The 25,304-nt window shown below is 48.1% G+C and overlaps 1 protein-coding gene across 5 annotated transcripts in view; it reads right to left on the reverse strand.

The window, feature by feature from the left end:
* Positions 1 to 24,900, reverse strand: part of LOC137423078 (uncharacterized) — a 118,129-nt gene extending 93,229 nt beyond the window's left edge. The window contains exons 1-3 of one of the 5 annotated variants that reach the window (XM_078774713.1): positions 24,796 to 24,900; positions 23,702 to 23,893; positions 23,425 to 23,570 (exon numbers count right to left, since the gene is read on the reverse strand). In XM_078774713.1, the coding sequence (XP_078630839.1) occupies positions 23,425 to 23,570; positions 23,702 to 23,788 (233 nt within the window). In that variant the 5' untranslated portion in view covers positions 23,789 to 23,893; positions 24,796 to 24,900. Of the gene's footprint in view, positions 1 to 7,231; positions 7,258 to 23,424; positions 23,571 to 23,701; positions 23,894 to 24,086; positions 24,342 to 24,742 lie in introns of those variants that run through there. The other 4 variants (XM_068109870.2, XM_078774712.1, XM_078774714.1 and 1 more) reach the window with 4 other exon arrangements.
* Between the last annotated feature and the right edge of the window lie 404 nt (positions 24,901 to 25,304).

Below are 25,304 nucleotides of genomic sequence, written 5' to 3' on the forward strand. Positions count from 1 at the left end.
CCCGGTGCGTCTTCTCCATTTCTTCCTCTAATTTTTCCTTTACCGTCTCTATGTGCGTCCTCACCTCCCGGTCCTTCGTCTCCATTGCCTCCGTCACCTCGTCCAACCTCGTTGTCAGTCCCTCATGTACCATCTGACATTCCCTCTTCGTCGCTATCAAGTCATTTTTGAGTTCTTTTTGTGTCGCCTTTAACCCTCCTAGTACCGCAGTGTTCTTTTCCACCTGCTCCACTAATTCCCTTTGTCCCACCGTCAGCTGTTCCACCTCCTGCGTCAGGTCCTCTATGCCCCCTTGTAACTTGGCCGTCCCATTCCTCACCTCTTTCTCCATACGCTTCTCACTTCGCTTTACCTCCTCGCGTACCCCCGAGACCTCCTCGCTTACACCTCGTCTTATTTCCTCCTTCATCTCCTCCCTTTCTTTAGTAGATGCCGCCTTCATCTGTTCAAACTCATCCCTCTGGGCATCCAATTTGGTTTCTATCCCGATTTTCACCTCCTTTATCTGCTCTCCCATTTGTTTAATTTCCCGGGCCGATTGCTCCCCTATTTCCCGCAATTTGTTTTCCATCTTGTTTTCTAACCCCCCTAACCCATTTTTCACCCCCTCTATCTGATTCTCCTGGGCAGCCATTCTATTTTCCACCCCCGTTAACCCATTCTTTACCTCTTTTATCCCATTGTCTAACCCCTCAAATTTATTGTCCAACCCCTTAAAATTATTGTCTAACCCCTCAAATTTACTGTTCAACCCCTCTCTTAATTGCTCACTGTCAGCCCTCCTTCTGTCTTCCATTTCTTCACCCGACTTAACCATAAGGGCCCTCATTTCAGCCAGAAATAATTGCATGTCTTCCACCGTTGGTACGAAGGGCGTGGCTCTATTTGGTGCCGCTGCAACCACGTGCGCGAGGGCGCCATTTTGCGCGCCTGATACCCCCCTCAACCACCTCCTCATTGTTCTCCTCCACCATTTCTTCCCTCTGTTCCTGGGTTACCCCTAACCCCTGTTCTATTTCCCCCACCGGCATCCCGCCGCCTTGACTATCCATGGCACGCTTTTCAAATTTAAGATTTTATAAAACACAATATTTCGGCCCACTCGTAATTTGAGCGCACTAAGCGCTTCAGGTCCGTATCCCACTCCTGACACCAATTGTTACGGAACCCAACGTCGGCCTATGGTTCCCCTTTGAGAGGGGATTAGTCCCCTCGATTATTGCTGACCGACGTGGTCCCTGAAGCTGCACCGCGACCTCCGAAAAAGCCGGTGAGCAGCTTCGTTCGTGACCGCGGATTGGGATGTTAATTTGCCGAGCGGATGGCAGCCGCGGCCCGAACCGTTAACAATGACTAACCCGATTCTCAAACGTTGGCCAAATCATGCAACCGGTATTCAATTTGGAAAAGACAAAGACGACGGATGTGACGAAGAAGAAGACAAGAGGTAGGAAATACGAATATGATTTATTTACTATTTACAATCAAAAGAAACCAAGGAGAAGGAAGGATAATAAAATAAAGCAGAAAGAGGGACGGACCAGAAGGACACAGTGAAACTTAGCTTACCTATGCAGTCTTACTTAACCCAGGACAGAACAAACAAAGACGGACTCACACGAATGGGGAAATGAAGGCAGGAACGATTCGGTGGAAAGAGAGGAAGGTTCAGCTCGGACCAGAGGACGATTGGGCTGGGAGGGAGCAGCCGCCGACTCTCCACACTCTCGTTCATTCGGCGGCGTTGCTTCGCGGCCACGGGTCGAACTGCCGTTAGAAACTCAACCCCACCCAGCTGCGGTGGATTCAGCGGCGGTGGACTCCCCACTTATCTGCTGTGGGGCCTTCCTTGGTCAGTCGCTCCAACTGGACTCTCCGCTCCTCCTCAACTGGACTGGACTCGACTGGGCTCCGGTGGACTGCCAACTCTCTCACGCATCTGCCGTCTCTTGCGCAACTCTTTGAACTCAGAACTTCTTTGCCTTTACCAAGCTCGTCTGGACTCTTTTTTCAAAGGCTTCCGCGCAGGCTTATATAAAGCCGCGGGCGATCAAGCCGCCGGCCTCCAGGACACGCCCATCGGTGAGCTCGCCTCGGCCCTGATTGGTGGGCACGGGCTCTCTGGCTCCACCCTTGATGACGATGGGCGGGCACGCCCTTCTTCCCCGAGTTGGAGCACATGGGCAATGGTGGCGAATGCAGTTGTCAGTAGAGGCTTTGGGAATGGGGATGAAAGGGGATCTATCTATTTGAATTCGGTGCAATGGAGTGTCAATTAATGGAAGACACAGCCTTAACCTACATAGAATAAGGAAATAAACTACCAACAAGGGGGAAATCTATGATTGGCTAACGTGATTGTTTATGACCTAATTACGGGACGCACTTTGACCTTTATACACAACTGGAGGAAGGAGGGTGATACTTTAGAATGTACTACACAATAAAAAACACAATTCTCATATCCACAACAATATATATATATATATATATATATATATATATATATATATATATATATATATATATATATATATATATACATATATATATATATATATATGTTACGGATCTCTCCGTCGGCCTTCTTCCCCTTATCAAGGGGGGATCAACCCCCTTGTCTTTGACTGACCGACGTGAGTCCTGAAGTTGCACAGCTACCCCCGAAGAGACAGGTGCACAACCTCGTTCGTAACCGCGGACAGATGTTAATTGCCGAGCGGTCTAGCAACCGTGGCACGAACCATTAGCAGAGACTAACCCGATCCTGAACGTTGGCCAAATCGTGCCACAGGTATTCAATTGGGAAATCACAACGACGACGGATGTAAGGGAAAGAAATGCAAGGTAGGAAGAACAAATCTAATTTATTATTATTATTTACAAGACCAAAAGAACCAAGGAGAATGGAAAGATAAGAAAATAACGACAGAAAGAGGGACGGACCAGAAGGACACAGTGCAACACTAGCTTAACTAAACGGTCTTACTTCACCCCAGGGACAAGACAAAAGACAGACTATGAGCACACTTACACAGGGGATGATGGCAGGAACGAATGCTGGAGGTGGATGGCTGGAGGGAGAGGAAGGTCCAACGGGAACTAGGTCACGGTCGGGCCGGGATCGGGCAGCCGCCGTTCCTCTGCGGCCACGGTCGGCACCGCCGTCAACGCCCTAGCTGTGGTCATGCAAGCTGCCGTGGTACGAGCTCCGCCGGTTCAAACTGCTGCTGCTGTTAGAGCTCCGCTGGTCCAAGCTGCTCCTGCGTACCGCTGCGTCACGTGCTCTCCAAAGGCTTATTATTGCTCATCCGCCGCGTGCTCTCCAAAGACTCATCTGCCGTATCTCCTTTAAAAGCTTGCGCGGGCGCTTTTATATCGCGCCTCGCGATCAACCCCCGCCCCACCCGTGCTGGTATCTCACCCGTCCTGATTGGTGGGTGGGGGCTCGTTGGTTCCACCTTCCGATGACGATGGCGGAGACACGCCTTTCTTCTCCGAAATTACCTCGTGGCTAATGGTGGAGTGCAGTTGGCAATCGAGGCTTTGGGAATGGGGGGCTTTGGGAATGAAAGGGAATCTACCTTATTTCCATTCGGTGCAATGCAGTGTCAATTAATGGAAGACAGAGCCTTAAACTAATACACATAATAAGGAGATAACTACTGAAAAGGGAAATCTATGATTTGCTACGTGATTGTATATGGACTAACTAAGGGACGACCTTTGACCTTTACACACAACACGGAGGGTGATATTTACACACAAAAAAAACACAATTCTCAGATCCACAACAATATATATATATATATATATATATATATATATATATATATATATATACATATATATATATATATATATATATATATATATATATATATATATATATATATATATATATTGTAACGGATTTGGGAATTGTGTGTGTAATTTGAGGTAAAACTTGTTGTAAATATCACCCTCTGAAAATGTAGTGAATCTGTGTAAATACCCCCATAATTGTAAAGGTCAAAAGGGTCGTCCCCATTAGTTAATTCATATACATACACGTAGCCAATCATATATCCTTCTAAATAGTTAGCTCCTTATTCTATGTAGTTCAAGGCTCTGTTCCCATTAGTTGACACTCCATTGCACCGAATCAAGTTAGGATAGCTCCCCTTCAATGACATTTTCCAGCCGAACTCTCCCTCTCTGGGTAACGAAGCTTAACAAGCGTGGGGTGCGCGGCTCCTCAATGGGCCTGGCTTGGGAAGCGGCATTCGCCGCTATGATGAAGATGTGCTCGTTGCTCTGTTTGGACAGGAAGGGCGGGGTCACCGGGAAGAGGCACGCCCAGCGCGCGCCACGAGGGGCGGGGTGTTCAGCCCCATGCCCAAGTAAGGACACAAGGCCGTGGCTCGCCACGAGGGGCGCGCCGTTCGACTCTCTGCCCAAATAAGGTAGCAAGACCATGCCATTGCCTTATAAGGGCACGAAACAGAGCACGGAGGCGGGCGGTACCGAAACTGACGAGGGCGTGGCAGCCCCGCGCTTGAGAGGTAAGAGAGATATACGTGCGACGATCGCGCAAGCAGGAGATTGAGGGAGAAAGACGCGTCATATGATTTGGAGAGAAAGAGAGGACCAAAAGAGCCCGAGGTGTGCAGCGACAACCAGCCCCTGCCGCGTGCAACGAGATACGTGTGCCGACGTCGCCCTGCTCGCTCCCAGCCTGAAAAGGACCGGCTTGCTGTGCACCCTGCCAAGCCTTCCAGCTTGTGGTTCGACCTTCTTCTCCCACCAGCCAAACCAACCTGCAATTCCCCATTCGTGTGAGTCTGTTTGTGTTGTCCTGTCGGGGTATAAGTTAAGCCAGTTTAATATAAGCTAATATTGCACTGTGTCTACTTGCTTCTTTCTGTTCAGTTATTTTCTTATCCTTTCCATTCTCCTTGGTTATTTTTGGTCTTGCTAATAGTTCGCAATAAATCATATTTGTTCTTCCTACTTCTTCTTCTTCTCTTCTTCACATTCGGTCGCTTTAGTGATTTCCAGATTGAGGATACGTGGCACGATTCGGCCGACGCACATAAATCGGGTCTAGTCTTCGTTAACCGGCTCACGCCGCAGTTAGCTTCGCTCGGCGTTATCCATCCATTACGCTGCGGCCGTGAGCGAGGGAGTATTTCCTCGCGTACCGGGAAGCGCTGGTATTTAGGTCATAGGACGGTTGGGCCTAATCCTCTACCCAGCGCCGACCGGGCGTGGCGTCATACCCCCGGGACCACGTCGGTCAGTCATAAACGAGGGGATTAATCCCCCCTTGGTAAGGGGAGAGAGGCCGACGTTGGCGTCCGTAACAATATATGTATATTGTTACGGTCCGCAGTTAAGGATGTTGGTTTGCCGAGCGGATGGCACCGCGACCTAACAGTTTCCCCGATTCACCCGAACGTTGGCCGTATCGCGCCACAGATATTCAATAGGGAAAAGACAAAAGTGACACGGATGTGAAGAAGAAGGAGGAGACGAAAAGGTTGACAAATACTACGAAATTTATTTACTATTTACAGGCTCAAAATAACCAAGGAGAAGGAAAGATAAGAAAATAATAGACAGAAGATATTAGAGACACAGTGAAAATTCCTTATACAAGCTTAACTTATTCCCTGGACAGAACAAACAAAGACGGACTCACACGGGGAATTGCAGAGTGGATTGGCTGGAAGGAGGTGTGTGGCTGGAGGGGGAGGAAGGCACGGAGCTGGCTGGAGCTTGATCCCGCATGGGATGTCGGGCTGGACCTCGACGGCCGCTGATGCCACCGATCCTGTCGTGTGCGCGGGATGACGGGTCGGAGCTGCTTGGTGGAGCCGACGCGCTGGTGGGGGGTCTGGCGTGACGGGTTCTCTCCTCTCTCTTTCTTGGTCCAACCACTCTTTCTCTCTCTCTTGGCCCAATCACTCCTCACCACCGACAACTCAACGCAACCAACGCAACCACTCAACACAACCACTGACCACCACTGACGACCAACTAACGACCAACTCCAGCTCTGACCAAAACCACACAACTCAGCTCTTCGCAACTTCTTGCGCGCGCGCCTTTATAGCACCTCCGGCGATTAAGCCGCCGGCTTTTTGGACATGCCCATCGGTGTGCTCACCTCGGCCCTAGTTGGACGCGCGACCCTCTGGCTCCGCCCTTGATGACGACGGGCGGGCACGCCTTTCTTCCCCGACCCGAGCACATGTTCAATGGTGGTTTTGGGGCGAAAACAACCCACAGCTGTAACAAACTGGCAAACTGCCCAGTGCAGTTGGCAATGGAGACTTGGAGGGGATGTAGCTGGAAATTGAGGCTTGGCAATGGAAGTTTTGGGAGTGGGAATGGGGAATGAAAGGAATCTATCTATTTCACTTGGTGCAATGGAGTGTCATTTTAATGGAAGACAAAGCCTTAACCTAATACACAGAATAAGGAAATAAACTACTGAACAAGGGTATTATAGTGTCCTTCAATGTATGCTTTATGGAATTAACTACCGGGACGCCCTTTGACCTTTATACACACTGGAGCAAGGAGGGCTCAGACTAAACAATAATTCATAACAATTTACAATGCAATACAACACAATCAAAAAAACACAATCCTCATTTCCGCAACACTGCACCCTCCTCCTCTTAGGCACGACCCGGGCCTATAACTTTAATTTAGTGTGACACGTAGGTGTAGTTCCCTCTACTTTTAACCTGACCCTGCGTGCGACAGTCTTAAAACATAAATACAGATGTCCCGCTGCTCCATTGCACCCTACCTAACAGACTCACGCCCACAGCTAACCCAATTGCGGAATGGTCTTCAAACTATACATTGACGGTGGGGAGCATTATTTACACTGACGTTACTTTTATTTACAAAACGCAACCCAGGACCTGTGATTGTTCTTTCTGGGGGGGGGAGAGACAGTCTGCTCTGCATCAATGCACCATGAAAGTACCCAAAACGCACCAACACACCCTCAAGCACCAATCGGTGCACAGTCATCATAGTTCATGAAAATAAAAACAACAACCCCTAACCCTGCAGGTGGTCTCTTGCTCTTCGGCTCCCTCTGCTGGCTATTTGCTTTCTTCCAGATGTTGTCATTTTCTTTTGCTGGCGGCCTATTTGTATTAAAACTTGCACCCAACGTGTCCATTTGTATTTATTTATGGCCCACAGAGGCCGACTATGTATGGTTCACCTGTGGGGCATCGGTGCCCTGTGGCCAAGGTCCGCCAGCAAGATTTCGGGCCTTCATGGCCGGTTCCAGCAGAGGGGCCATGCCCCAACCCATGGGGTCCATAAGTGGTGCTCAGCCACAGATGTGTGGTCCATAATGTGGTGCATCGATGCAGACAGCTGGTTCTGGGAGTTCCGGGCGCACAATGGCGGACTCACGCACGCTCCCCTCGGCGCCCAGTGGCACTCAGGTCCTCATGTGGGAGACAAAGGGGGGAAGACAGATGAGCGAGGGGTAAGGTCACAAGGGTACACATCAAACAAGGCAATGCAAGGCGAAGTGCGTACGGAGAGCGAAGTGAGAAAACTCGTCCCTACCGTACGTCACCCCCCCTGTCACCTACTCTACCCTTGCCCTTACCCCATATTTACAAAATCTACACATTTACAAATTCGTCACTACTGTCACGTCTTCCCCATATTTCTTCTATACCAAGTTCGTCACTACAATCCCTCCAGCCAAAATTTGCCAACACCCAATTCGTCATCAATCCTCATAAGGCGGAAGAGATGGAACAACAACACAATGTCACACCCACGTCATGATGCGTCTCACAATCCAAACATTTGCATCAAAAATAATTAAAACAACCTGGCATGGTGTGGAGGTACGTCATCTCAGGTGAGTGCATGTAAATGGTGCGAGGAGACTTCAATCCTAACTATCCTCGAAATGACTTTAACACACTTTACTCTACCTGGGGTCTTCCCTGCCAATCCATTGGCCAACTTACACTATGGGTTCTAAAAACCAATTCCCATTGACCAAACTGTGGTGCTTCTCAATTTGGGGTCTCACTCCCCCGATTCATCTCCCGGTGCCCTTGCACAATTTCTGGGCTGGGGAGTGTAGCTCTCCCAACAGGTCTACCCACCTGCACACCTCCACCACTGCAGTTGCCACCCGAGCTTACCTGCTCCTTAACCTAACCTATCTACTGGGGAAGGCCCCTCCTGGCTCTGTCACCCCTCGGTGCCCTCTGGCACTGGGCTACCCGGGTCCGTCCTCCGGATCTTCGGGCCCCATCCACAACAACTCTACCTGCTCCCAGAGCCCACCTGCGGCCTCACCTGGCCGACATCCTCACAGTGGTGGAGTGCACAAACCAAATACACACACTAACAGGCTACACGCCCAGCCATTTCCACAACACTAATGCACCCATCCAAATACCATTCTCTCACCCGCACCACAGATGCCAATATCCAACCACAATTTACCTATACCCTCTACCTAACACTTACACTACCCTCCCCGGGTATTCGTGATGGGGGTCCACTCTTCCCCCATTCACACCTCCGCACCATCCACTCCACTCCACAGTTTTCACCATACTCACTCCACGACCATCCATTCCAATACTCCAAATATTCCATACCATTTATTCCATACAACCATTGTCCATACACCTGTAGTTGCACACCTGTGCAATCACTCCTGGTGCTTTCTGCACCCTCCTTCCTTCCTGGACCATTTGGTCAGCACCATACACATCACCATCACTCACTCAAACTCTGCTCCATCCACCTGTCCAGTTGCACACCTGTGCAATCACACCTACAACTCACAATCACAATCATTTACTCATACCCTGCTCAATACACTTTCGATCCTCACACACACGGCATCATCTAAACTACCTGTTGCCCTGCTAACTTAGCGCTCCCCGTCTTCCCTTTAAACTAAGCACATACCACGTCATTATCATCCATACTAATCTACCTGCGTCCCCACTACCGGTATCATTGTCACTAACTAACCTTACCGTTACCTAAGGTCATCTCTCTAGATCCCTACACACGATATATCCTAACCCTCCCGGGCTAGTTTTCACTGCCATAAACCCCATAAGTCTAGTGCTCCTTTGCCCCCGCTTTGAGGGATAGCAGAGTTGCCATCCCCCCACATCGGGTATCTTTCACTATAAATTTTGCTCACCAAATTTCAGCCAATCAAAAATTTGCCAATCACTCTACCAAGCCTCTGCCAATCCTTTGCCAATCATCAAATTTTGTTTTTTTCCTAATTTTGGGGCCAAAATCACTATCCTCGTCATCAGTCTTCACACCAGTGCCTCTCGGTGCGCCAATTCACTTCTAAAGCTCGGCTTCGTAAAGCTGAGCAATGAATGTGGGTTGTTTGGTGCCGGTGGCTGGATACGTCCCGCATTCGGTGCAGGGACGGGGGCTTACCCGGGCCAAGATCCCACGCACCACCTCGGCACGGAGCCATCCAATGGCCCGATCTCGACCTGCCGGAACGCCTCAACGAAAAGGGGTCGCCATGACGACCCTTCCTATCAGGATGCCCGCTCCGCCTAGTGGAGCACGGACGCGGCCGTTCAAAGCGAGGCCCAGCGTGGATCGTGTATGGCGGTTCTTTCGAAACCGCCGTGGTTCGGATCCCCGCTGGTCCTCGCGGCACGCGAAGCTGCTCGGCGCACCGAGGGCCCGATTCGGCTAAATGTCGTTCTAACCGCTAACACGGTTACCGTCGATGCTTCACCTGCATGCTCACACGCATACGCTACCCCTTTCACCCTCACCGAGCTCGGTGCTCCAACGCCGCCCGTACACCCCGCGTGCTTCGTTATTGCACTCGTTCTTTCGCACACAGACTTGGTCACACACCTGACCACCGAACACCTTGGCACACACTCGTCGTTCGCACACCTCACCAACACACCTCTTCACGCCCCCTTCTCGGTCACCTCCTCCGTGACAATCACAGGTGTGCTCTCACTCGCACACCCAACCACGTGCCTCACTACCAACTCAAGTGTGCATTCCCACACACGCACTACCATTCCAGGTGTGCATCCTTCCATTCCAGGTGTACATCCTTCCATTCCAGGTGTACATCCTCTCTCACCTGTCACAACCAAGTCACGCTCCGTGTCACTCTCACTACTTTCACCACCACTCTTGACAGCGCACTCACCCTTACTCTCAACAGCGCACTCTTTCCTCATGCACCTGTCCATTACACACCTTTCTCGCGCACACTCTCCCGTTACACCCTCTGTAACACTCACCACAGGTGTGCATTCTTCCTTACTTTTGACAGAGCACTCTTTCCTCATGTACCTGTCCGTTACACACCTTTCTCGCGCACACTCTTGCGCACGCTCTCCCGTTACATCCTCCGTAACACTCACCACAGGTGTGCATTCTCCCTTACTTTTTACAGCGCACTCTTTCCTCATGCACCCGTCCGTTACACACCTTTCTCGCGCATCCTCTTGCGCACACTCTCTCGTTACTTCCTCCATAACACTCACCACACCGCGCTTCCATGTGCTCCCTCGCACACGCGCTACGACCGACTCACTCTCTACAGCACACTCACTCCTCGGCACGCACTTTTTCCTCACACACCCCAGAGTCGGACATTCTCGCACACCTCCTCCTTCGCACACCGTACCTGTCGCACACTTCACTAGCGGCCTCTCACGAACACCCGGATCCAAATCAACCCCCAAGCCGACTGAAGCTTTCCTCACATCATATACATTTCCACGTATATCGCCACTCACCTTGGCACCTCGTCTCTGCACCTCCTTCACCACCTGCAAACTCTTTATTTGGTTAGCGAGCACATCATCACGATTTGAGCACCGACCTTGTACATATTCCATCACCTCCTCCTGTATTTCTCTCTTAGTTTCTGTCTGTCTCTTCTTAATTTCACTCACCCCCTCTTCCACCTCCTTTAACTTCTGCTTCACCTCTTTTATTTCCCGGTGCGTCTCCTCAATTTCGTCCTCTAAGGCTACTTTGACCGTCTCTATGTGCGTCCTCACCTGCCGGTCCTTCGTCTCCATTACCTCTGTCACCTCGTCCAACCTCGTTGTCAGTCCCTCACGTACCATCTGACATTGCCTCTGTGTCGCTATTGTCATTTTTAATGTCGTTTTGTGTCGCTTTTAACCCTCCTAGTACCGCAGTGTTCCTTTGAACCTGCTCCACTAACTCCGTCTGTCCCACCGTCAGCTGTTCCACCTCCTCCGTCAGGTCCTATATGCCCCCTTGTAACCTTGCCGTATTATTCCTCACCTCTTTCTCTATACGCTTTTCACCTCGCTTTACCTCCTCGCGTACCCCCGAGACCTCCTCACTTACACCTCGTCGTATCTCCTCTTTCATCTCCTCCATCTCTTTTGTAGATGCCACTCTCATCTGTCCTAATTCATTCCTCTGAGCATCCAATTTGGCTTCATCCCCGATTTTCACCTCCTCTATCTGCTCTTCCATTTGTTTAATTTCTCGGGCGGACTGCTTCCCTATTTCCCGCAATTTGTTTTCCATCTTATTTTCTAACCCCTCTAACCCAATTTTCACCCCCTCTATCTGATTCTTCTGGGCAGCCATTCTATTTTCCACCCCCGTTAACCCATGTTTCACCCCTTCTATCCCATTGTCTAACCCCTCAAATTTCTTGTCTAACCGTTCACCGGTACCCCTTGCTTCATCCCTCATTGCCCCTAATTGCTCACTCTGAGCCCTCGCTCCGTCCCTCTTTGCCCCCATTTGGCCCTCTAATCGCTCACCCTGAGCATCCATCCGGTTCCCCATTTGTCCCATTTGGCCCTCCAATCGCTCACTATTCTTGTCCATAAGGGCCTTCATTTGTATCATAAAAAGGTTCAAATCCACCGGTGGCGCTGCTACGGTCGCGGGCACGGTCCACGCAGCCATATGCGAGGCGCCATTTTGCGCGCCCGTAACCTCATGCGCGAGAGCGCCATTTTGCGCGCCTGAAACCTCCTCAACCACCTCCTCATTGCTCACCTCCTCATACACGGATGTGAAGAAGAAGGAGGAGACGAAAAGGTTGACAAATACTACTAAATTTATTTACTATTTACAGGCTCAAAATAACCAAGGAGAAGGAAAGATAAGAAAATAATATACAGAAGATATTAGAGACACAGTGAAAATTCCTTATACAAGCTTAACTTATTCCCTGGACAGAACAAACAAAGACGGACTCACACGGGGAATTGCAGAGTGGATTGGCTGGAAGGAGGTGTGTGGCTGGAGGGGGAGGAAGGCACGGAGCTGGCTGGAGCTTGATCCCGCACGGGACGTCGGGCTGGACCTCGACGGCCGCTGATGCCACCGATCCTGTTGTGTGCGCGGGATCACGGGTCGGAGCTGCTTGGTGGAGCCGACGCGCTGGTGGGGGGTCTGGCGTGACGGGTTCTCTCCTCTCTCGTTCTTGGTCCAACCACTCTTTCTCTCTCTCTTGGCCCAATCACTCCCCACTACCGACAACTCAACGCAACCAACGCAACCACTCAACGCAACCACTGACCACCACTGACGACCAACTAACGACCAACTAACGACCAACTCCAGCTCTGACCAAAACCACACAACTCAGCTCTTCGCAACTTCCTGCGCGCGCGCCTTTATAGCGCCTCCGGCGATTAAGCCGCCGGCTTTTTGGACACGCCCATCGGTGTGCTCACCTCGGCCCTGGTTGGTCGCATGACCCTCTGGCTCCGCCCTTGATGACGACGGGCGGGCACGCCTTTCTTCCCCGACCCGAGCACATGTACAATGGTGGTTTTGGGGCGAAAACAACCCACAGCTGTAACAAACTGGCAAACTGCCCAGTGCAGTTGGTAATGGAGACTTGGAGGGGATGTAGCTGGAAATTGAGGCTTGGCAATGGAAGTTTTGGGAGTGGGAATGGGGAATGAAAGGAATCTATCTATTTCACTTGGTGCAATGGAGTGTCATTTTAATGGAAGACAAAGCCTTAACCTAATACACAGAATAAGGAAATAAACTACTGAACAAGGGTATTATAGTGTCCTTCAATGTATGCTTTATGGAATTAACTACCGGGATGCCCTTTGACCTTTATACACACTGGAGCAAGGAGGGCTCAGACTAAACAATAATTCATAAAGATTTACAATACAATACAACACAATCAAAAAAACACAATCCTCATTTCCGCAACAATATATTGTTGCAGTTTTTAGAACCTTCACTTTATCAAATTTAGTATTAAAATCCCTTATAAATATCCCCTGTGTACATTTCCCCTTAATTGGCTGTTAATTGAAATGATCAAACCTTAGCTAGTCCATGTACAAGCACGTAGCCAATCATAGGACCTCTCCATAGTTATATCGTTATTCTGTGTTTCAGATAAGGCTGTGTGTCCAATAGTCGATCTTACGTTGCACCAAATCAAATAAGATAGATCCCCCTTTCGATTGCCCCAAAGCCTACATTGCCAGCAGCATGCGCCTACATTTCCAGCAGCATTCACCTCCATTGCGCACGTGGTCAGCTCGAAGAAGAAGGGCATTGCCCACCCATCGTCATCAGAAGGTGGAGCCAGAAAGCCCTTGCCGACCAACCAAGAATCAGCGGGTTTGGCTTGCGAGGGCGTGGAGCGAAAGATCGAGCAGGTTCGTGAAGGTTCCAGGGCGTAGCTATATAACCCATTACGGGAAGCCCCCACTGAGAGACAAGAGAAGGAGGACGAATTGCGAGTTCTGTCGAGGTCGAGGTTGAGGTCGAGGTCGAGTGGAGCGAGTAGGGGCGAGCGGCAGAAAGAGGGCCACGGAGATTGCCCGGCCGAGAATTGCGTATGCAACATACCAACTATCCCCTGCTATATAATTGTCCGGTCGTGTCCAACGACACGCGGAGCTGTTTGCCGGGTTTTCGCCTCGACCCCAAAGCGTGGATCGGAGCGCGCGCTTGGAGCGCCTCGACGCCTACCATCTGCCTGGACCATTCTCTGCCTTCCCATACCATCCCTGCCATTCCATCCTTTTGTATACGTGAGTTTGTTCTGTTCGTGTTGTCTGGGTATAAGTTAAGCTTGTTTAAGGAATTGCTCTGTGTCCTTCTGCTCCTTCCATTTCCTGTATATTACTTTTATTTCTTCTCTTCTTCCATTGGTGTTGTATAGTAGTAATAAATCCCTGTTATTTCTTACCTTTGGCTTCTTCTTTCTCGTCCGATCGCTTTAGTGATTTCCCCATTGAGTTCCTGTGGTGCGATTTCGGCCAACGCTTATGAATCGGGTTAGTCTTTGCTAACGGCTCGGATTCCGGACTCCTAAACCGCTCGGCAAAATACCATCTTGTCCGGGATTCGAGCGGAGTTCCCCCCTTGCCTTGTGGAGGGATTGGCGGAGGTGTACGGGAATCCCTTGACCAATCACCTCGGCCAATCCCACCCCACAGGGGAGTGGGGTAGCTTCAGGATCGGAGATGGCCGCCAGTGCAAAATACAAGGGGGGATTAACCCCCCCCCCCCCTCTGGTCAGGGGAGCGCCGTCCCCGTTTCCGTAACAATTGGTGTCGGGGAGTGGGATTTGAGGCCCGAACCAAAATTTTATATCTGAAAAAAAAAAAAAAGGTCGAAATTACGAGCGGCCGAAATTTCGTGTAATATTCCAAATTAAATCACACCATGGATGATCAAGGTGATCGGATGCCGGCAGGGGAGTTAGAAGGAGAGGGTTTAGGGTCAACCCAGGATCCCAGGGAGGAGGTGGGAGTAACGCGGGAGGAAGGCAATACGCATTGGGTAGCGGAGGTTTCAGGCGCACAGGATGGCGGCCTCGCGCACGTATCAGATCATTGAGGAGCGTAGCCCAGGTCCTACGTGAAATCCTGTGTGTGTTTTAGGCACTTGGGCCTGAGCTTATCTGCTAACATTGGTGACCACCATACACCACCACAGATCTGTGCTAGCTCTAGCCTGCCTAATATCCTCACCCTTATCCTCATCGAGGATGAGGATGAGGATGAGGATCTATCTAATCCTCATCCACATTCATCCTCATCCATCTACCTCATCCATCTTATGTCATGCATGCTCTCATCCTTTCAATGAGATGATGTAACATGCCATAATATCATTCATGTTCTCATCTCACATGTTATAATGTCATGCATGTTCTGATCCTTTCAATGACCTGATGTAACATGTTATAATATCATGCATGTTCTGATCTCACATGTTATAATATCATGCATGTTCTGATCTCACATGTTATAATGTCATGCACTGTCTGATCCTTTCATTTTCAATGATCTGATCGAACATGTTATAATATCATGCACGGTCTGATCCTTTCATTTTCAATGAAATGATCCAACATGTTAAAATGTCATGCATGTTCCGATCCTTTCAATGACCAAATCTAACATGTTATAATATCATGCACCATCTGATCCTTTCAATGAACTGATCTAACATGTTATACTGTCATGCACGGTCCGATCCCTTCAATGAACTGATGTAACATGTTATATCATGCATTTTCTGATCTCACATTTTATAATGTCATGCATGTTCTGATCCTTTCAATGACCTGATCTAACATATTATATTGTCATGCACTGTCTGATCCTTTCAATGACCTGCTCTAACATGTTATAATATCATGCATGTTCTGATCACACATATTATAATATGCATGGTCTGATCCTTTCAATGACCTGATCTAACATATTATATTGTCATGCACTGTCTGATCCTTTCAATGACCTGATCTAACATGTTATAATATCATGCATTTTCTGATATAACATGCACGTTCTGATCCTTTCAATGACCTAATCCAACATGTTATAATATCATGCATGTGCTGATCAGACATATTATAATATGCACGGTCTGATCCTTTCAATGACCTAATCTAACATGTTATAATATCATGCATGTTCTGATCAGACATATTATAATATGCACGGTTGATTCTTTCAATGACCTAATCTAACCTGTTATAATATCATGCATGTTCTGATCAGACATATTATAATATGCACAGTCTGATCCTTTCAATGACCGAATCTAACCTGTTATAATATCATGCATGTTCTGATCAGACATATTATAATATGCATTGTCTGATCCTTTACATTACCTAATCTAACATGTTATAATATCATGCATGTTCTGATCAGACATATTATAATATGCATGGTCTGATCCTTTCAATGACCTAATCTGATATGTTATATCCTTGACCTTCCGCTTCCGGTCCGGTATGAAGAGGACGCAGGCGTCACATGCTCGCCGCTTCTTCGACCGGGCCACTGTCAGTTGCTTTCTTTTTTGGTGGTCGTGCGGATTTTTTTGCCATTGAGTCTGCCCTCTGCATAGCCCCGGCTCTGCTCTCTGCTTCGCCTGCCCGGCTCCTTCGCCTGCTCGCTGTTTCCTCGGGCGCGCTCTCGTGGGTTGTGACCATCGCAGCGGTTTGGTGGCGGTTTCCCGCCGTGATCTAGATTTGTAGCGGCGGCGGTCGATTGCCGCTGCATTTGCGGCTTTGCCATGATCAACCTTGGCCTCGTGATCGTCTCTTTGCTCCTGCCTGCCCTCTGCTTGGTCCCGGCTCTGCTCCTGGCTTCACCTACCTGGCTCCTTCGTTTCCTCGGGCCCGCTCTCGTGGGTTGGGACCATTGTTTCACCTCCTCAACCTTGGCCTCATCTCGTCTCTCCGCTCCTGCCTGGCATGGCTCTGCGGTACTCCGCCGCAAGGCTCCTTCTGCTCAATACCCGCTCCACCCCATCATGCATCTCTGCCATCAAATCAAATGGACTCCTCCGACGACCCAGGTACATTCACCGTGGCTCCGGTCGTAAGTTTGTTTATTTGCAATCAGGTCACTCCATCCCCGTCCTCTGGTCGGCTCAGCGCACTCTCACTCTTCGGCTCAGCGCACTCTCACTCTTCGTCCCAGCGCACCTGGTCACAGCAACGCACACGATCGCACCTCCTGCCTACGAACCCTGGCTAAATCACCTGAATTTATCCCTGCTGTTCAAAACAACATCAAGCTCACCCTGTTCAACACCCGGTCCCTCAACAACAAATGCCTCATCCTGAACGAATACATCCTGGATAACAAACTGGACTTTCTCTGTCTCACCGAAACCTGGCAACAACCTCTGGACTACTACACACTCAACCTCACCACACCCAATGGATATTCCTACGTCAATAAACCACGCTCGGAGGGCCGAGGTGGTGGAATTGCCGTTATCCACCGTCAAGACATCAAGACCAACCTCATCTCCATCTCATCTGCTCCATCATTTGAACACCTGGCTTTTAAACTCTCTGGTCGCACGCAGTCAGTCATGGCTGTCGTCTACCGCCCTCTCAAACCACACCCATCATTCCTGTCTGACTTCTCCTACTTTCTGACCCAGCTATGTTCCCTCTCCCCCTCAATCCTCCTCCTTGGTGATTTCAATATCCACATGGACTCCACTGACTCCACAATAACCACTGACTTCACTGATTTACTCACCTGCTTTAACCTCACTCAACATGTCGACTTTCCTACCCATATCCGTGGTCACATTTTGGACCTTGTCTGCTCCACTGGATTAAATTTGCACCATCTCTCTGGCTCCGACCTCACCCTCTCTGACCACTTAGCCATCACTCTGACCATCAACATCCCCGCCCCAACACCAAGGCATTATCGCACTATCAACTTCCGTAAGCTAAACGCTCTTTCACCTACCTCATTCTCATCCACCCTCTCTGAAAAAATGTCCACTTCTCCCTTCATTGACCTCCACACCCCTTCCGACCTCACTGACTACTACAACCACACTCTCTCCTCCTGCCTTGACCAGCTTGCACCTGTAAAAACCAAAACAGTTTCTTTCACCCATTCTGCTCCCTGGTTTACCCCTGAACTCCACCTGATGAAAACTGGTGCTCGCCAACTTGAAAGACTCCGCAATAAAACGGGTCTCCCAGTTCACTCCCAAGCCTACAAGGACCACCTACAACACTACAAAGATGCCCTCTCCCACGCCCGCTCCGCCTACTACTCTCAAATTATCCACTCTGGCTCCGGAAACCCAAAAGCACTCTTCTCGACAATAAACAAACTCCTCCGCCCCCTGAACACCACCACCCAGTCATTCACAGTAGACAACTGCATCTCCTTCCTCTCTTTCTTCCAACGCAAAATTGACAACATCTACAACAGCTTGACCACCGCCGCACCCGCTCCCCCTCCAACCACCTGCCCCCCCTTGTCCTGCCATCCCCTGTCTCGGTTCTCCCCAATCTCCACTACTGACCTCTCTGAACTCCTCATAGGAATGAAAACTGCCACCTGCACTCTTGACCCCATCCCCTCCAGCTTTGTCAAGGCCTCCCTCCCTGCTCTCTCTCCACTTATCATTGCAACAATAAAATCCTCCCTGTCTACAGGCATCGTCCCACCTTCCCTCAAAATTGCTGCTGTTACCCCCATTCTAAAAAAACCTGGTCTAAACCCTGACACCCTAAACAACTTCAGACCCATCTCCAACCTACCCTTTCTGTCAAAAGTTTTGGAACGCGCTGTAGCCACTCAAATCAAACATCATCTCTCTGCCAATAACCTGTATGAAACATTCCTGTCCGGATTCCGCTCCAACCACAGTACTGAAACTGCTCTCCTCAAAATCACCAACGACCTTCTCCTCTCCTCTGACGCTGGCAACCTCAACATTCTCGTCCTCCTCGACCTCAGCGCTGCCTTTGACACCATCGATCACACCATCCTCCTCACCCGACTTGAATCCACCTTTAACATTACCGGCACTGCCCTCTCTTGGATTAAATCATACCTCTCTGACAGACGCCAGTTCATCTCCATCAATAACTGCAAATCCCCCACTGCTCCCCTCCCCCAAGGTGTCCCCCAAGGTTCAGTTCTTGGCCCCCTCCTCTTCATCCTTTACCTGTCCCCCCTCGGTCACTTAATGCGCCGTCATGGTCTCCAATTCCACTGCTTCGCCGATGACATCCAGCTTTTCATCTCCACCAAGTCCGTCTCCACCGACACCCACTCTATCCTGACAAACTGCATCACTGAAATAAAATCCTGGCTTCAAATCAACTTCCTCAAGCTTAACTGTGATAAATCTGAAATAATCATCATTGGCCCAAAAACGCTCACAAAATCCACCCATAACTTTGCCCTCAACATCGACGGTATCCCAGTATCCACCTCCCCTCACATCCGGAATCTTGGTGTCATCTTTGACCAAACCCTTTCCTTCAACAAATACACTAAACAGATCACAAAGTCAGCCTTCTTTCACCTGAAAAACATTGCCCGTCTCCGCTCATCCCTCTCCTCCACGGCTGCAGAAACCCTCATCCACGCCTTCATCACCTCACGTCTGGACTACTGCAATAGCCTCCTCTATGGTTCACCCACAAAAATCACCAATAAACTCCAATACATTCAGAACTCCGCTGCCCGTCTACTCACCCATTCCCGGACCCGTGACCACATCACCCCCGTCCTTTACAAGCTTCACTGGCTCCCCATCCCCCAGAGAATCCAGTACAAAATCCTCCTCTTGACATTCAAAGCCCTCCATAACCTGGCCCCATCCTACCTGGCTGACCTCCTCTCCAGACACACTCCCACCCGCAACCTCCGCTCTGCTGGTACCAACCTCCTGACCCCCTCCATCCGGACCAAATTCAGATCCTGGGGGGACAGGGCCTTCTCCATCGCTGCTCCCACCCTCTGGAACTCACTACCTCACACCATCAGAGACTCCTCCTCACTCACCACATTCAAAACATCACTAAAGACCCACCTGTTCAACACTGCATTCAACATTCAACCCACAGCATTTAACCCCTGACTATCCCTTCTCCTTCTCCCTCCTTTTGCTTTAAATATTTCCCTATTGATTCTTGTCTTTTTGCAATTGTTGTTTTCATGTATTGTTATGCATTATGTTTTCCACTCTGTCAAAGCGCCTTTGGGCTTCTGGAAAAGCGCTATACAAAATAAATGAATTATTATTATTATTATTATTATTATTATTATATTTTTGCGGTTTTGTAATAAAGTTTCATTTCCCCTTATAGTTAGTTACACTACAACATGTAGCCTCGCTTAAGTTCAGTTATTTATTCGTAAATGTAAGCGTAGTCCTTTCCTGTGTTAGTTTTGCGTTGAGTAGGTCAGTGAAAATTAGGTGTCCTTATGGCGCTTTGGTTTGGTATTGGCGCTGAAATACCACACGGCAGGCCTGAACAAGTCAACCGAGGCCGAAGGAAGGCAGGGCAGGAGGAGTAGGAGTGACCGGTAAGCACGAGCCACCAATCAGAGCTTGAGGGAGTGACACCACTGCGGCAAAAGGTGGTGTTTGGAACATTCGAGTCGGGCTGGGGCGGGGCTGTATAACCCCGTGCCCCGTGCCCCCCACCTCAGTTCGGAGTGCTCATTTATGAGATGAGTTCACAGGTGAGATGGGAGTTGAGTTATGAGATGAGTTCGGAGCGCTCAGTTATGAGATCAGAGTTCAGATCAGAATACGTGAGATCGGAGACGAGTGCAGTTGGAGTTCGGAGTTGAGAACGCGCGTGAGATTGCGTCGTATTGAGTCATATCGTATGAACTGAATAACCCCATTGTACACGAACTTGCCCTGCTCCCCACGCTCTGCGCAATATTAATCGCGTACTGTAAAGAGCGACCCACGCCGGGCCACAGACGCGCAATTTTCCCTCCTGCCTGCCTTCTCCGGGATACGGGCTGTGACTGCCAGAGGGCCACGTCAGGTGAGCTGTTCCTGGAGCGACCAAAGCAGGCGCGTTCGGCACGCGAACATCCTTCCTCCATCTCCCCGTGTGTGTAAGTGGGCCCATTGTCTGGGTATAAGTATAAGACTGATTAAGTTCTGCCCTGTGTCCCTCTCCTTCTACCAATCCATGTGAATCGTGTAAATAAATGTGTTCTTCCTTACGATTCGACCGTTTTTGTCTCTTTTCCATCATTGGTTTCGCATGGTACGAATTAGATCGCTCTAATCGGGTTCTATAGAAAGGTAACAGCATGATTCATGCGGTATGCAATCCGCTCGGGCTTACTCAATCACGCGTGGTTCGTGCGAGACTCCATCCCCGCTGCCGCTGCGGCGTGGGTACTCAAGGTACGTGTGAAAGTGTCCCGAAACCCTTTTCCACGTCTGCCCGGAAGTGGCGACTCGGTCTCGCGGTTTCGAAGACCCAGAGGGAAAAAGGGGCTTAATCTCCCCTTTGTAACGGGAACGGGCTTCGAAGATCCGCAACAATATCATGCATGTTCTGATCAGACATATTATAATATGCACGGTCTGATCCTTTAAATTACCTAATCTAACATGTTATAATGTCATGCATGTTCTGATCAGACATATTATAATATGCACAGTCTGATCCCTTAAATTACCTAATCTGGTATGATATAATATTGTTGCGGATATGAGGATTGTATTTTTTTTATTGTGTGCTTTATTATTATTATTGCTTTATTCTGCGCCTTCCTGCCTCCAGTCTGTTGTAAAAAGGTCAAAGGGCGTCCCGGTAGTTAATTCCATAAAGCATACATTGAAGGACACTATAATATCCCTGTTCAGTAGTTTATTTCCTTATTCTGTGTATTAGATTAAGGCTTTGTCGTCCATTAAAATGACACTCCATTGCACCAAGTGAAAAAGATAGATTCCCTTCATCCTTCATTCCCATTCCCAAAACCTCCATTTCCCCTTTCGTCATGGCCAATCCAGTTTGTTACAGCTGCGGGTTGTTTTCGCCCCAAAGCCGCCATTGAACATGTGCTCGGGTTGGGGAAGAAAGGCGTGCCCGCCCGTCGTCATCAAGGGCGGAGCCAGAGGGTCGCGGGACCAACCATGGCCGAGGTGAGCACACCGATGGGCGTGTCCTGAAGGCCGGCGGCTTAATCGCCGGAGGCGCTATAAAAGCGCGCGCACAAGAAGTGAGAAAAGCTGCGTAGAGAGGTCCATGACAAGAGAGGTCCATGACAAAGAGAGGTCCATGACAAAGAGAGGTCCATGACAAAGAGAGGTCCATGACAAAGAGAGGTCCATGACAAGAGTGGCGGTTGCATGCACAGCAGCTTGAGCCACCGAAACTGCAGCCACAGCAGCTTGGGGCCTGGACGGCAGTTTGGAGCAGGGCCGCGAAGGAACGGCGGCTGCCCAACGCGCCGATCGTGCTGCAGGACCCGTTGGACCTCGCTCTCCCTCCAGCCATCCACCTGCCATTCCTATCATCATTCCCCGTGTAAGTGTGTTCGTAGTCTGTCTTTTGTCTTGTCCCTGGGAATAAGTTAAGCCTGTTAGATAAGCTAGTATTTTCACTGTCTCTCTAAAAGCTTCTGTAAATTATTTTCTTATCTTTCCCTCTCCTTGGTTATTTTGACCCTGTAAATAGTAAATAAATTTAGTAGTATTTTCAACCTTTTTTTCGTCTTCTTCTTCCTTTTCTTCACATCCGTCGTTTTTGTCTTTTCCATATTGAATAGCTGTGGCGCGATCCAGCCAACGTTCGGGAAGGGTTAATCGGGGTAACTGTTAGGTCGCGGTTTCATCCGCTCGGCAAACCAACATCCTTAACTGCGGACCGTAACAATATCATGCATGTTCTGATCAGACATATTATAATATGCATGGTCTGATCCTTTCAATGACCTAATCTTACATGTTATAATATCATGCATGTTCTGATCAGACATATTATAATATGCATGGTCTGATCCTTTCAATGACCTAATCTAACATGTTATAATATCATGCATGTTCTGATCAGACATATTATAATATGCACGGTCTGATCCTTTCAATGATCTGATCTAACATGTTGTATTGTCATGCACAGTCTGGATGACCTAATCTAACATAAGTAATCGTAATAATAATTGGCAATAATAATAACGATAATAACATTACTCCCCATGCTGCCCCCGTACATGAGCGGGTGTATTCTTAACAATAAATACTAGTCGCGGGGAAGTGAAATTCGCTGCATGTGATGTGCAACGTGTGCAGAGTGAAACGAGTGTTCATTTACGTCCGTAGGATATCTAATAAATAAAAATGATACAAGCACACATGACGCTAGGCCGAGGCTTCAGACTTTGGCATGCTCACGATGCTGTATCGTGGAATAAACTTTTCCACCTCGTCATTTTTGACGGGCTTTGATACGAGTTCTCTGATGAATCAATAATAAATTACAAAGTAGCAGCTAGTGCCATGAGAATTTTTAAATATAATAATCAAAGATTAACTTTTGGAATGCTTAGTCATGCGTGTTGCTTTTTTTCTGATTGAGATATTGTCAAAGTCACTTACAGCATATTCGCTGATCTTGAAATAGCACAGTGTTTTTCATTTGGGCACCGAGTTACAAAGTGTTCACTTGCTTTCATGTGCTTTAGGGTTTCCACCACAATTGGCATGTCGCTGACCACGGAAATTCCATACCACTGTCCAGTATACTATAAAGACAACATACTTCGATCGTTAGTACAACATAGCATCGCACTCATAGTCGGTGCATGGTAATTTAATATAAATGAAAGAGGACAAATATACTCACACCAGCAACTGAAACAGGAATTATAAATACCTTCTCTATGTCCAGGGGTACAACATGAGATGCAATGACCGCCCCTGTACATGCGAGGGAAAGCACAATAATTGCCACCACCTGCATGGTCAATCCTGGAGAAGTTTTTCAGGGGAAATGAAATAGGTTTTACCATTTTTTCTTTATGTACAAGACAAGTGTGGGTGTTCGGTGGCATCCATAGGTCGATTTCTGCATTGGGGAGGAGAAAAGAATCGAGGAGTTGAAAGGCAAAATAAATAAATAAATACTTCTAATACATTTGCTTTTTGAAAAGGATGTAAAACTGATTGTTCTGTGAACTTCCCACAAAATAAAAAATATATTACTGTCTTTCATTTCAGTAAACTTGTGTATAATTCCTCCCCTGACTCAGCGTTTTTACACCATACGTGCAAAGCGAAAAGTGGGATTGAGCAATTGCTTCAATTTGTCTCTGTCTGCAAATGTCAGTTTATGATCGACGAACTACTTAGTTTTAATTGAATGTTATATTTTTTAACATCAATCAGAACATGAATCGGAACACGAGCCTGCAGTTTAGCAGTACTTTGCCTCTGAGTTTGATAAAATGCACGGAATCTCTTCCCGAACGCACATGCGCCTGTCTGGCATTCAAACAAAATTGAAAAACACTCCCAACAAGAAGTTACTGTTTTCAAGGATGTTCTACAGGACGCAAACAACAAGCATGAATAACTAATGTAACATGTTCAATAAGGTGGTGTAAAAGCCACTGCATCACAGCGGTGGTAATCTTCAGAAAAAAGCTTTTTTCTACAACTTCCAAAAATCTTAATTTTACTATTTTTTAATTATATACTTGAACACTGTAGAAGACAAATCGCCTTTGCAGCACTTATGTCAAACCTTCCTTTTGGCAAGGCTTGGACAAAATATTACGCCATTTTACGTCATCTCGCCAAATAAAATTTGCCGCTTGCCGACCATGCTCATGTCGTTTTTTCTCAAGACTGCACGGGGTTAAGGTGTTCTATGAGCTCTCTAGTTGTTCTTGTAAAAAATAATATTTCGGGATACCTGCCAAATGATTCCAAATGATAAATGATTAAATGAGTGAGTCAAGGCATTACTCTATCTGTTCAGTTATGGATGAGATGCTAATGGAGCAAACATTGAACAGGCTCTCTGGTTTTCTCTTGAATGCAGAAAATGCTATGATATTCACATCAGATCCCATAAAAACGCAGAAGGCATTTAGCAATGGCATTGACTGGTGCAAAGGTCATGTCGATGTGGTTTGTTTGCCCAATAGTGAATCATTATTGGCAACTTTGACCCTTCAAATACGCTAATCCCTTTTTTGTAATGTTGACTGCTCTGCAGTTCTGTTCCGTCTGAACATTTTCACGTTGTTTGGGAAGTTAGGAATTTATTTATTTTTGTAATAATTCAGTATGTTTTATTGTCGATAATGCAAATCGTGGTTATTTTGCATACTCTGCCAGTTTTCATCGTGTTCTTGGCTTTAATGATAGTTTATATGTGCAGAATAAATAAAAAGTGAGCATTGAGCAGGATTTCCCTTAAAATATCCAATGCATGTGGAATTTCGATGATATATCATTCTTGAAAATCCAGT

Source organism: Myxine glutinosa, chromosome 3, assembly GCF_964187855.1.
Source record: "Myxine glutinosa chromosome 3, kmMyxGlut1.1, whole genome shotgun sequence".
Lineage (NCBI taxonomy): Eukaryota > Metazoa > Chordata > Myxini > Myxiniformes > Myxinidae > Myxine > Myxine glutinosa.